The sequence below is a fragment of the Phyllopteryx taeniolatus genome, chromosome 16, assembly GCF_024500385.1.
Source record: "Phyllopteryx taeniolatus isolate TA_2022b chromosome 16, UOR_Ptae_1.2, whole genome shotgun sequence".
Classification (NCBI taxonomy): domain Eukaryota; kingdom Metazoa; phylum Chordata; class Actinopteri; order Syngnathiformes; family Syngnathidae; genus Phyllopteryx; species Phyllopteryx taeniolatus.
This window is the reverse complement of record NC_084517.1, coordinates 3,385,749-3,399,804: the sequence shown is the minus strand read 5'-3', so window position 1 is coordinate 3,399,804 and position 14,056 is coordinate 3,385,749. Positions and strand designations below refer to the sequence as shown.

At 41.8% G+C, this 14,056-nt stretch overlaps 1 protein-coding gene and 1 long non-coding RNA gene across 2 annotated transcripts; one reads left to right on the top strand and one right to left on the bottom strand.

The window, feature by feature from the left end:
- The first annotated feature begins 1,443 nt into the window (after nucleotides 1-1,443).
- LOC133466266 (uncharacterized) lies at nucleotides 1,444-9,072 on the top strand. The gene is made up of 2 exons (XR_009784905.1): nucleotides 1,444-1,800; nucleotides 6,579-9,072. It is a non-coding gene; the product is annotated as an uncharacterized LOC133466266 (long non-coding RNA).
- A 940-nt stretch (nucleotides 9,073-10,012) lies between these two features.
- si:dkeyp-72e1.6 (transmembrane protein 238-like) lies at nucleotides 10,013-13,706 on the bottom strand. The gene is made up of 2 exons (XM_061749802.1): nucleotides 11,562-13,706; nucleotides 10,013-10,480 (listed from the first exon to the last, which is right to left on the bottom strand). Exon 1 carries the CDS (start codon nucleotides 12,115-12,117, stop codon nucleotides 11,575-11,577), a length of 543 nt encoding a protein of 180 aa, XP_061605786.1. The 5' UTR covers nucleotides 12,118-13,706; the 3' UTR covers nucleotides 10,013-10,480; nucleotides 11,562-11,574.
- Between the last annotated feature and the right edge of the window lie 350 nt (nucleotides 13,707-14,056).

Below are 14,056 nucleotides of genomic sequence, written 5' to 3'. Positions count from 1 at the left end.
ACATTTAAATATTCAAATCATAATCATTATTTGGACAGCTCTACTGTGTGCATTAAGAGGAGTGAAACAAAACAGAAAAAGAGAGAATTGTAGAGAAGATAAGAAAATGAAGAGGAAAGGAACATAGGATTAGCAGATAAATGGAACAGAAAAGTAGAAGTGGATTTAAGAAAAGCAGGAGGAGGACAGCATCTCATATGAATGCATGATTGCCTCATATTACATATATGCAAATTTATGGATAATTAGTTTTGAAATCAAAAGCCAGTAAAAACTGTTCAACTACAGTATGAATCAATTTCATTTTAAAAGTCGTGTTGGTAAAAAAAAAAAAAAAAAAAAAAAGTTTGCATTATCTCAATATTTTTAAAAGTGAACCTAATTTGGAATTTTGGTATTTTAGCAAGAAACACAAAGTCGATGCACACTCTCGCGGGCCACATAAAATGAAGTGGCGGGCCGGATCTGGCCCCCGGGCCACCAGTTTGTCACCTGTGGTTTACATGAAATCTAACCGGGTGCGGGATTATCCTTAACGTTTTGCCCTTTGTTCTGTCTCTAAACTGTTGGTATCCTGATATGTTTGTATAAAAGCTTTAAAGCCGACACCGCTACAGTGTCTAAAGTATTGTTGTTGCTTCCCCCCCCCCCCCCCATCTTCGAGGCACCATCTTATTTCATGCGGAAGGTACTGTACTGCACAACCGGCCAGCTGAAAACACATTTAAGACAAACTTCACAGGAGTTGAGGGCATCACAAAAGTGCTGTTAATGAGCATCACAAGTGTAACTTGTTTAAAAAGCATAAATGCTGTAGTTCAAGTTAATGCTGTAGTTCTGCCTTTATATTTCAGAGTTTGATTTCTGCAATTTCACCAGTATCACCGGTTTAGCTTGTTTAAAATAGGTATAGCCTAACTGTAGTTCAAGTGAATTCTGCCTTTTTATTTAAGTATTTTGTCCGTTTTATTATATTTGATTCAAGAAGCTTGCCTTTTTCAACTACAAAAAGGAAGTCTGCCTTTTTATTTACTTCATAAAAAGTGTGCCTTTTTATTTCGTATTTGTTATGTACACACACACGTGAACTATTTTCATGTTTTCAACAGTGCATATAGGCTTTTGTATTACTGGGCTATTTCTTTGTGAAATAAATTTGAGTACAAACCTCATCTTCTGTGTGCTTAGTATGTACATTGCAACATTTTGAGACTCGGATTGCAATTCATTGGTCGAGAAACAAATTCACTGTCATAGTCTGGGACCCCCTGAAATAGCCTTGGTCACCCCAAAGATAAAACTTTCGAACGCAATCCACGCGCGCTGTTTTGAAAGTGTGTTGCAGTTCTTCTCCACGTCGGGGGTGTCGCCACAGCTGGTATTGGATAGGACACCACAGAGTGGAGTTTCCTCTGCATTTCCTTTTTTTTTGCCATTTCCGGTAGCCGTTTTTTTAACTTTCCTTTCAGTAACAAGGAACAAAGCAACAACAATGGCGACCGCGACAGAACAAATGGACCTAGGTGACCAGATGATACGTTTAATTATGCTGCAAAATCGATCGCGAAGGCGGCGACATAGATTGTATGTAGAACCGCAGGTGCACACTGGTACGTCATCACAGCATTTGACTAAAACGGACCAATCACGAGAGATTCCTCACCCGTCGGCATCCCGCCACCACCTGCCTATTTATATGCAGCTAGGAAGAAGGTGTTTGTTCTCCCCCCTCCCCCCTCACCGCAGGACTTGCTAACAGCAACTTCTTCAGCGACAGTTTTTGTTGTACTGTCTCACAAGGTAAGTCAGCGTTTCCCCGAACCACTTTTTGTACTTTCGTCTTGCCTGAATGTCCGCGGGAAGGTGCCTTTTAATGAAATACAAACGCGGAGTGTCTGTGAGGTCCCTCAGATGCAACTCATGCTAACGTCGCTGTCACTTAGCCGGCTGCTAAGCTCAATATTAAAAGTTTTCTTTACTATACTAATATTTTGTCAGTTTCATACATAGCTGTTAGCGTACTTTTTGATTCGTGGAATGCTATATTAACAGTTTATTTTATGTAATTTCTATATGTCTGGTTTGCAAAGAATAACAATGCAAACAAAACAGTCTGTTTCCCCTGAAGTTATTTGGGTGATGTTACATTCTCAGGGCATTGAAGTGGACCCCAATTCCAATGAAGTTGGGACGTTGTCCATCCAGTTTCTGGTCACGGGAGTACTGAAGCCTATCCCAGCGTTGTGTGAAACATAAATAAAAACAGAATACAAGGATTTGCAAATCATCTTTAACCAATATTTAATTGAATACACTACAAAGATGAGATATTTAATGTTCAGGTGGCAAAAAAGACTGAGAAAGTTGAGGAATGCTCATCAAACACCTGTTTGGGACATCCCACAGGGGTACAGGCTAATTGGTGGGTGCCATGATTGGGTATAAAAGGAGCTTCCCTGGATTGCTCATTCATTCACAAGCAAAGCTGGGGCGAGGTTCACCTCTTTCTGAACAAGTGCGTGAGAAAATAGACAAATAGTTTAAGGACAATGTTCCTCAACGTACAATTGCAAGGAATTTATGGATTTCATCATCTACGGTCCATAATATCATCAAAAGGTTCAGAGAATCTGGAAAATACAATAAGGCAAAATAAACAAATGATTTACATATAAACATTTACACTGCTCAAGTACATGTACAAATTTAAGATTATAATTCAATTTGCCTGATTTCTTTGCTTTTTTTTTGTTTTGGCCTCCGACTCAAGCCAGGCCCATCGCCACATGCACCTGATGCCTCCTTCAAACTGTGCCACATGAATAGCATCCTCCTCTTTACACACTCTCATTCTGATAAAGAATTGACTAAAATCATTCTGTTTAACTTCATTTTTCACTATTCCCACCTTCAAAGGCTAATCCCAAATGCAGGAAAATATTAAGTATAATAGGTTTTTGTTGGCCATTTGTGAATTTGAAGTTTGTTCATTCGGTGTTGTGACATGATCCCGAACATCGCTGCGTTGCTTAATACATTGAACATTCACATCTGTAAACTGATTAGATAATTGTAGGAGTGTTTTCCTAATTTGAGACCATGGTCCTCAGTCGGAAAAGCGTGGCATGCCATCTCCTGGTCGGGGATGAGATCCTGCCCCAAGTGGAGGAATTCAAGTATCTTGGGGTCTTGTTCACGAGTGAGGGAAGAATGGAACGGGAGATCGACAGGCGGATCGGTGCAGCGTCTGCAGTGATGCGGACTTTGTATCGGTCCGTTGTGGTAAAGAAAGAGCTAAGACGAAAGGCGAAGCTCTCAATTCACCGGTCGATCTTCGTTCCTACCCTCACCTATGGTCATGAGCTGTGGGTCGTGACCGAAAGAACAAGATCCCGGATACAAGCGGCCGAAATGAGTTTCCTCCGCAGGGTGTCCGGGCTCTCCCTTAGAGATAGGGTGAGAAGCTCTGTCATACGGAAGGATCTCAGAGTAGAGCCGCTGCTCCTCCGCATTGAGAGGACCCAGATGAGGTGGCTGGGGCATCTGATTCGGATGCCTCCCGGACGCCTCCCTGGTGAGGTGTTCCGGGCATGTCCCACCGGGAGGAGACCCCGGGGACGACCCAGGACACGCTGGAGAGACTACATCCTTCGGCTGGCCTGGGAACGCCTCGGGATCCCCCCGGAAGAGCTGGATGAAGTGGCTGGGAGAGGGAAGCTGCAGAAGCTACTGCCCCCGCGACCCGACCCGGATAAGCGGTAGAGAATGGATGGATGGATGGATGGATGGTTTCCTAATTAATACAAGGTGTACTAGCGGATGAGCTCTTGTCACTGATGTTGCGTGTGCTTCGCGGTTCTGCTGGGACCACAACCAGGGCCACGACCCGCAGCACCTCAATGCAAAAATACAAAAGACCAGTGCAACAAATACAACACTGGCTACTCTGATGAGCAAAAATGTTGCTTAAACGTAAGAGTAGCAATCGAGGATACCCGCTCCAGAGATCGGTAGAGTAGCCAAATATTGTACTCAAGTAAGAGTACTGTTACTTGACAATAATGTGACTCAAGTAAAACTAAAAAGTAGTCCTTCAAAAAATTACTCGAGTTAGAGTAAAAAGTACACAGGGAAATAATTACTCAAGTAGAGTAAATATTGAGTATCTTGATTCTTTTTTTTTTTTGTTTGTTTTTTTAACCACAGCATGAACATCACTAAAATAAAAATGACCAAATAAAATGTGAATGTGCAAACTCTGATTATTACTGTGTGTGTGTGTGTGTATACAGCCAAAACTACAGCTGCAATTTACTGCAAGGTGTTTTCTCAAGTTATAAGTGGGCTGAAATATCCACATTTGGGAAGACAGTGCCAGACAAATACTACAATACATAAAAGCTGTTGTTTTTGTTCGTCTAAATGTATACACGAGTAGCGTGCCGTTGCTTTCATGGTACAGACCACCTTCCCAACATGGTGGGCATGTAGGCACGACGATCAGCCGGGCTGACTCATCTAGTGTTAATACCCATGCCCGGGAGGCCCAATAGAAGACGTGTGATGTCATGTGACTTTCTAGTGTCATTTGATTGGTGAATTGGACTTAAATGTTACTAGTGCTTAAATTGGATTGGAGCAAACTGCGCCCAAAGCGGAGGTCGGAGTCCTTGTAACTCGCACTAAATAGTTGATAGATAAGCAATAATTGACAAATAAAAGTAGCGAGCGACATTTAGATCATTGTAATGGAGTAAAAGTACCGTTACTTCTTAACAGCAGAAGCGGCGGAAGTGTTTTTTTTTCCTGGTCACATCAACTCCTGTGACTTATCCAAAGTAGGTACCGAGCGCACAGGCGGAACCTCAGGCCAATGCGCTCGCATATTAGTCCGCCGCAGAGTAATAATCGCAATTATATCTGTGTCTGGAATGGCTCTAGCTGCCAGCGTTCAAGGAGTACGAAACAGCCTATGACTCCAGCGATGGCGATGTGGTAATGCTGATACAATGACAATTGTGCAACTGATGCAGAGTCCTATAGCAATTTAGAGCAGTTTGAAATCACTAATAGACTGATAATCTGGTACAGTGACAATTGTGCAAATGATGCAGAGTTTTCAAGAAATGTCAACAGTTTAAAGTGACTAGTAGTCCGATAATGTGGAACAGTGACAATTGTGTAAATGGTGTACATAGTTCTCAAGCACATGAGTGGCCAGTATTGGTCAACAACAAATATTCAAATAGTGCAGAGTGACGAGACAAGTTAATGGCAAGATGGAAGAAGGTGTTGGACTGTCTGCTAGTTCTAGTTTGCATCGATTGATAGCGCCTACAGTCCTGACTGTCTGTTGCAGATGGAGTTTGTGCTTTTTTTGTGGCAGCACCAGATGTACTTCCTGCGACTTCTGAGGAAGCATGGCCTGCCACAAGCACTGTTCAGGCAGTTCTATACAGCAATCATCGATTCACTCCTGTGTTCATCCATCAAAGTCTGGTTTGGTGGTGCCAAAAAAAAGGACAAACTCCGACTGCCGCAAAGATTGTCGGTACCCTCCTACCCGCCCTTGAGGACTTGCACGCTGCCAGAACTAAGACAAGAGCATGCAAAATCCCCTTGGACACTCCACATCCTGGTCACCACCTCTTCCAGCTTCTCCCCTCAGGTAGACTCTATCGATCAAAGCAAACTAAAACCAGCTGACATTCCAACAGCTTCTTTCCTCTTGCCATTTAATTGCTAGGGGGTAAACACACTATGGAGAGAGTGTGTTTTTATGTCTCAAGTATTTATTGTCAAAATGTGTGTCTATTGTCATACTAGAGTGGCTCCAATTCCCGGAGACAAATTCCTTGTGTGTTTTTGACATACTTGGCAAATAAAGAGGATTCTAAAGGAGGATTCTGAAAGGACAGATCCTTGGGTGGCCCCGGTGCTGATGGTGCGGGTCGATGAGGTGGTGTTCTCCAGCCTCACCTGCTGTGTCCTGCCCATCAGGAAGCTGTAAATCCACTGGCAGATGGCAGGCGAGACGCTGAGCTGGAGATGTTCGGAGGAAAGGAGTTCGGGGATAATGGTCTTGAATGCAGAGCTGAAGTCCACGAACAGGGTCCTCGCGTAGGTCCCTGCGCCATCGAGGCGTTCTAGGATGAAGTGCAGTCCCATTTGACTGCGTCATCCACAGACCTGTTTGCTCGGTAGACAAACTGCAGGAGGTCCAGCAGGGGTCCTGTGACGCTCTTGAAGTGATTGGGGAGTGGGGTTTCTTAACGTACATCCGCACAGCCTAGCTTGCTCCCGTTACACGTACTTATGAGGTGACACTGGATAGATATGCTGAAGACTAATCACGACATTCAAATAAGTATGTGGACGCCGACAACGCATTTAAAAGAGGTTGGGCTGCACAGACGGCTTTGTCCAATCAAGTCGTCTCTCTCGTCCTATCAGCGATGAGTCTTAGCCCCCACCACTACCTACCTTTTCCGGTAACTTAATTTCATTTTGTTTTATTTTCTGTTGTGATTTTTGAGTTGATGTTGTTTAGTTATTTACTGTTGTGTTTTGAACTTCAGGGCCACCGTACGAATAACTTCCATCCATTTTCAACACCGCTTATCCTGGTTAGGGTCACGGGGCACTGGAGCCTATCCCAGCTGACTTCGGGCAAAAGGCGGACTACACCCTGAACTGGTAGCCAGTCAGTCGCAGGGCACCTATAGACATGGACAACCATTCACACCATCACTCAGTGGGAGCTGAACCCACGCTGCCTGCACCAAAGTCAGGCGAGTGTACCGCTACACCACAGATGTCAAACTCAAGGCCCGGGGGCCAGTTCCGGGCCACCACATGATTTTATGTTGACCCCAGAGGCAAAAAACATGTCAACTTCCATGAATCTTGTTAAAATCTGTACCAAAATTTCAAATCGTCATATATCATAAATGATAATGTTGAGATTTTAAGCATTTTTGTGTTACCAAACATTCATAATAGTTGAAAAACCCATTACCCTTGATTTCTGATTCCAAAACTAGTTCATACACTTCGTGTGTAAATACAATGAGGCGATTAAAGGTTTTTATGGTTTCACAGTCATAACTGCCCTCTGAGGGAAACCGTAACTACAATGTGACCCGCGACCAAAATTAGTTTGACCCCCTGCCCTACACCATCAGCGACTAAAAATAACTTGTGCTAGCATACTCTTGTTGCACTGCTAGTCAAGATTAGTGATCTCTGTGTGTTTTACTCTCTTAAATGGAGTTCTTGAAATTAGTCTAGAAAAATTGCACCGCATAAAGGTGTGTGTGTGTGTATCAAATGTATACAAATAATTAACCACAACATTACGTAAACCTGTGTAACCGGCCACCACACTCTGATGAGCTAACAATGAGACCTTTACATAATTTTAATGTGACAAAAAATGGACTCCAACTACAATAATAAACAATGCTTTACATATAGCCCACTGTACAGTAATTATATTAATTGTTTCAGGAACCTGTTTCTGTCTACTGTACTGTTTATTGTTGTAATTGTAGTTTGCAATGATGTAGAAGTACTCGGATGCATACTGAAGCAGCGCAATAAAGCCTACCCATTCCAAAGGTTACTCACTGACATTTGTTATCACTCTGGGTGGGAACAAGGAAGCTGCTGCAATTTCGACATTTTTCACAGCAGTATTCTATCCAGTGCGTGTGTATTACCATACATAATGCTGTATTTAAAGATATTGTACTTTTGTCCAGTCAGTTCTCACACAAACAACCAGTAGTGAGTGCATATGTTGAGTATTTCAGCGACTTGTACAGTGTAGCCTTTGGAGCAGTAGACAGCAACCTAAGAATGACTATTTTTGTAATAAATAGTTTTTTAATAGATCGATGGATGGATAGATTTGTTAGCTTTGGTAGCTTCAGAAGAAAATAATTAAAACCTCTGCACATGACTCTGTGTTTGTAATAATGATTGAAATTAAAATAATATATATTTAAATAGTTTATTCATCTGCAAGGCATATTTAGTACTATATGATATATCAGTACTTATTATATAATGCATCAGTACTGATTACTTATTAGTGAATATTTGCTGCGTATGCCCCATTTGTCATTTATTTCAAGCCTAATTATCACTGTCGTAAAATTTAAAGAAGGAAATGCATATGGATTTTAAAATGCTGGTTTGAACTTCGAAAGAAGTCAAGGTGCGCCTGCTGCATGTTAAACACTAACACTGTAGTTGTACAGTTGGGATCAACCTTAAAATTCATAAATACAGTGGGTACGGAAAGTTTTCAGATCCCCTTACATTTTTCTCTTTATGTTGCAGCCATTTGCTAAAATCATTTATTTTTTTTCCACAATGTACACACAGCACCCCATATTGACAGAAAAAAAAACATAATTGTTTAAATCTTTGCAGATTTATTAAAAAAGAAAAAATGAAATATCACACAGCCATAAATAAGTATTCAGACCCTTTGCTGTGACATCTATTTAACTCGGGTGTTGTCCATTTCTTCTGATCATCCTTGAGATGGTTCTACACCTTCATTGGAGTCCAGCTGTGTTTGATTATACTGATTGGACTTGATTAGGAAAGCCACACCCCTGTCTATATAAGACCTTACAACTCACAGTGCATGTCAGTGCAAATGAGAATCATGAGGTCAAAGGAGCTGCCTGAAGAGCTCAGAGACAGAATTGTAGCAAGGCACAGATCTGAGCAAGGGTACAAAAAAAATCTGCTGAACTTAAGGTTCCTAAGAGCACAGTGGCCTCCATAACCCTTAAGACGTTTGGGACGACCAGAACCCTTCCTAGAGCTGGGCGTCCAACCAAACTGAACAATCGGGGGAGAAGAGTCTATGTGAGAGAGGTAAAGAAGAACCCAAAGATCACTGTGGCTGAGCTCCAGAGATGCAGTCGGGACATGGGAGAAAGTTCTAGAAGGTCAACCATCACTGCAACCCTCCACCAGTCGGGGCTTTATGGCAGAGTAGCTCGATGGAAGCCTCTCCTCAGTGCAAGACAAATGAAAGTCCGCAAGGAGTTTGTTTATAAAAAACAAACACCTGAAGGACTCCAAGATGGTGAGAAATATGATTCTCTGGTCTGATGAGACCAAGCTTGAAATTGTTGGCCTTCATTCTAAGTAGCATGTGTGGAGAAAACCAGGCACTGCTCATCACCTGTCCAATACAATCCCAACAGTGGAGCATGGTGGTGGCAGCATCATGTTGTGGAGGTGTTTTTCAGCTGCAGGGATAGGACGATTGGTTGCAATTGAAGGAAAGATGAATGCGGCCAAGTACAGGGATATCCTGGACGAAAACCTTCTCCAGAGTGCTCAGAACCTCACTGGGCCGAAGATTCACCTTAAAAAAATACAATGACCCTAAGCACAAAGCTAAAATACCGAAAGAGTGGCTTCAGAACAACGCCGTGACTGTTTTTGAATAGCCCAGCCAGACCCCTGATTTAAACCCAATTGAGCATCTCTGTAAAGACCTGAAAATGGCTGCCCAGCAAAGTTCGCCATCCAACCTGACAGAACTGGAGAGGATCTGCAAGGAGGAATGGTAGATGATCCCCAAATCCAGGTGTGAGAAACTTGTTCAATCATTCCCAAAAAGACTCATGGCTGTATTAGCTCAAAAGGGTCCTTCTACAAACTACTGAGCAAAGGGTCTGAATACTTATGGTTGTGTGATATGACAGTTTTTCTTTTTTTAATAAATCTGCAAAAATATCAATTATTTTTTCTGTCAATATGCGGTGCTGTGTGTACATTGTGGAAAAAATGAACAAATGATTTTAGCAAATGGCTGCAATACAAAAAAAAAAAAAGTGAAAAATTTAAGGGGGTCTGAATACTTTCCGTAACCACTGTATCACCTTTTAATTTTAAAATCTTCAAAGACACGGCAAAAATATTTCCTCACACGAAAGACGGTCAAGAAAGTGTGACTTCACTTGTATGTCTGTAAAATAAATCAAATCAAAGACAAAATTTTATTTAGGTGCAATTTAGCACGTCATGCAAACTCCATACAGGTGAGGCCGGATTTGAAACCGGGTCCTCAGACTTGTGAGGCAAACTAGTCATCCACCATGCTGTATTGGTTACTAGAGTCAGATGGAGCATGCAAATCTAAAAATTGTGAGCGTCAATATTTTAGATTGTTTAAGGGAGTGAGATCCAAGGAAGAGGGGCTTCAAGGCTGAAAGCTTGGTGGTAACTCGCAATCATACTAAATTCATGTTTCCAAGGTACTGTAAATACATGTTTATTGAAAATAGAAATCATTCATGATCATTATAACTACAATTGTACATGAATATCCAGCTTTCCAGTTTCTTGATTCAACACAGATGTTGTAATCCAAACAAAACTCAATGAGCTAAGTTGAAGAAAGCACATGCAGGCGCTCCTTGGGCCAGCATTTAATGCACAAGAGTCTCTGCAAGTGAAACAAATATGAAATCGCATCAGGGACTTGGAAAAGTTGTTGACACATGACTTTTGCACCAGAGTGTATCTGATTTCTATTGTAAGGAAGTACATATCAGGTTTCCATTATTTGAACTGGTGTGTTCTTTCAGTCAGTAACGAACTAAGGTTAATAATTAGCTACTGATAATACTTTGTGGTTTGTGATCTAGAAAGCGCTTGGAGCATTTAGCTTTACATTTGAGATCCATTAAAATATGGGGGAAACTACTCAAAAATACACTGGTGGGAATAGCAAAAATAAATTTTAAAAAAAGGATTGGTTAATAGATTGGAATATTGCCTTTACTACAAGGATGGAATCTTTTTTTTTTTTTTTTAATCCATACTGTATTGTGTAATAAATTAGTGAAGCTAATGTATTTGGTATCAATGAGAGTTACTGGACATATTAATGAATCTGAACTTGATGCAAAGTGTGCTGCTGGCCACAGTAACAGGGACAACAACACAAAATAAAAATAACACATTATTAACATTCATTTTATCAGAATACATATTTGAGGGATGAGATATTGTTCATCTTAATCAATTATGGGGCAATGAGTATTGTACAGTATCGAGCCTTCCATAATGTTTGTAAGCAATAGGCACCGGTGTATTTCCGGGTGGCGGAAAGTGATTGATTACCGGACTTGAACTGAAAACGATAAAAAGTTGCGGTGGGGTTGCGTGACCAGCTATACCAATACCGATACAGAACACTGACTAGTAGTTTTGATACATCAAATTTCAATTCAAACAATATGTACAGTGATTGTGAACAAAACTTTTCTTTCTGATGCACATGGCGCTTTGACACGCCAGCAAATCAACTACTGGCGAGGAGGGCTGACTTAATGTCAGAATTTGTTTGTAATAAGCCTGGTATCGCCCATCAATACTCGACCATCCATATTATTAACATTATTGTAAATTATATATACAAACACAAAATATTACTCCAGTTTATTTTTTTTTTTACTATAGTCATGTTCTGATTTATAATACAAGATAATTGATTGATAATGCAGTCATGGTAAAGACCTCACCACTGGTCTTCCATTATGTAGGGGAGGTCTCTGTTGCTGTGGGAGGCATCTCCGCATCATAGCACTCCACCGAAGAGGCACAAGTCTGAAAAGTTGGCTCATTTGGCGTCAAGGTTGCCATGGCAACGACCACCGGGCCCACAGTCTGATCCGCAGAAGACCTCTGCGCGCCTCCCTGCCGGCTGCCGGGTGCCGCGCCTCCGTTCCTGCGCAACGAATTCCTGATGCCGCTGGACACGCGGTTGGACAGGCGCCGGACCGCCCCGCCGATGCCACCCAGAGCGCCCTTGTCCTTCTTCACCAGGCCCACGTCATCCTCAAGTTCCACGGAGAGCACCTCGATATTGCCGGAGTACCAAAACACCCACCACACGAGGCTGAGGAAGATGACAATGGCACCGGCGTAGATGAGCAGGTCGTAGAAAAATACGTTGACGAACACCCCGATGAGAAGGACGAGCAGTCCTACGATGTCGAAGGCCACGGCGAGCCAGAAACAACAGACACAGCGACCCAGACCCCGGTACGCTGGTTCCATGTCAGCGTGCAGTGTCATGTGTCAGTAGGGCGGCTGTAAGGTGAGATCGGTGAGAGGCAGCGGGGGAGGGTGTGGGCTCAATGGAGGAGGGGTCCAAAGGACACTACCTGCAAAGTGCTTTTTGTTTTTAGAGCCTGCTACGTCTGTCATAAAAGTATTGCTTTGTCACTGGTTGTGAGGAGTAACGAAGTACAAATGCTTCATCACTGTCCGAAATAGATTCAGGTTTCATTCCGTACTTCGCTAGAGTATTTATTTTTTTGACAACTTTTTACTTTTCCACCTACTATAAATAACAGATACACTGATGCCTTGAAATACAAGTTTAATTCACTACTTGACAAAGCCCGTAACTCAAAACACTTGTATTTCAAAAGCGCTTTCCCCACTGAATTACATGCAAATGCCAATAACGTTCTTCAGCCACCCCCCCCACCCAAAGTAATAAATTATATCTACAGTAATTACAAAGAAATGAACCATTTTTGTCTCACTCCCGCTCAATTGTTTGGCCATTGCGCTGCTGCTCTGGTAAACCTGCCTCAGGCATCTACGGGCAGTACAAGCCAGACAAACAGATGTAGCTGTACAGTACTGTCGTCGACATGGACGTGTGAGCTCCTCAATACGCTATTAATATTAGTTGTTCTTCACAGAGGATAAGGAAAATATAACTTAGCAGGTGCTCAAGCCAAGAAAAAAAATAAACAGCACCAATCGCTAAAATGATTTATACAATTAAAAAAAATATCAAACGTATATAATTATTTCTGTTCACACAACCAACACAGTCAAAAATCAAACTAACAAAAGAGGTGAAGGGCTGCTATGTGCACCGCAGATGAGTAAGGGGCACAATTCTTACAAGGACTCAACTAAATGCACTGATACAATCAAATTGGGTGCACACTTAATATTTTCTGTGCACAGGCGCACCACTTATGTGCACCCCTTGACTGTCTCCATGTGTTCAAATAGTTGTTTGAAGGGTTGTAACACCGCAACATAGATGCTATAGTATTTAGCACTACCATTAGCATTAGTCAATGGAGTTTGCATTGCGCATTAAATCAGCATTAAGCGAGCGGACAAAGCTGTGTGGTTGTTTTTAAAGATGCGTAATGCTTTGTTTTACATTTAGTTTGTCAATAAACAGCTTGAAGCCTCCATTTTGAAGAATTTTTCATTAGTCCTCTGTGTTGTGAAGTGAGTTGTTTACTGACTCGAATCTCAAGCTTGTGCGTGCAAGGCAAAGCAAAGAAATTTAAATCGGCCTAACGACGGTTTATATCTCGAAAAATTCTGAAGTCAAGACACTCTTATATCAAGGCACCAATTTCTCAATCTCCACAAATGACAACACGACGTACACCACAGTGCATCAAAGACAAATAGGAGGGGGTGAAGAGCTTCAAATTGTTGGGCACCCACATCACAGAGGATCTTAAATGGACTGCAAAAATCAAATACGCCGGTGAAAAAGGCACAGCAACGATCATACTTTATCACAGTATCCGCTGGTGTCCTACTACCGCTACACCATTGAGAGCATCCTGACATCCTGGTACATGAGTAGCAGACAACAAGGATCTGGAGAGAACTATACAAAAAAAAAAAAAACGCACATCACCAACTCCGAGCTACCAATCTTGAAAGATCTCGCTTCCTGCAGAAATGACAACATACTCAAAATCCATCCAGCCAGAGATTCAGATTGATATACACGCGCGCGCGCACACACACACCACCCTGGTTTTTTTACCCCACAGAGCAATGAACTAATAACACAATTCGCAAGACTGTATTAATGTGCAATATCTGACAAATGTATTTTGTGACCTATTCATACAATGTTGCTGCTGTGTGGCAAATGAATGAATGCTGACTTGACTGATATATATATATATATATATATTTTTTTTTTATGACAATATCTGTAAGTGTACCTTAATTTCAT

Bases quoted from the DNA above. Each gene is read 5' to 3' on its own strand.
- si:dkeyp-72e1.6 (XM_061749802.1), bottom strand. From the start codon at position 12,117: ATGACACTGCACGCTGACATGGAACCAGCGTACCGGGGTCTGGGTCGC.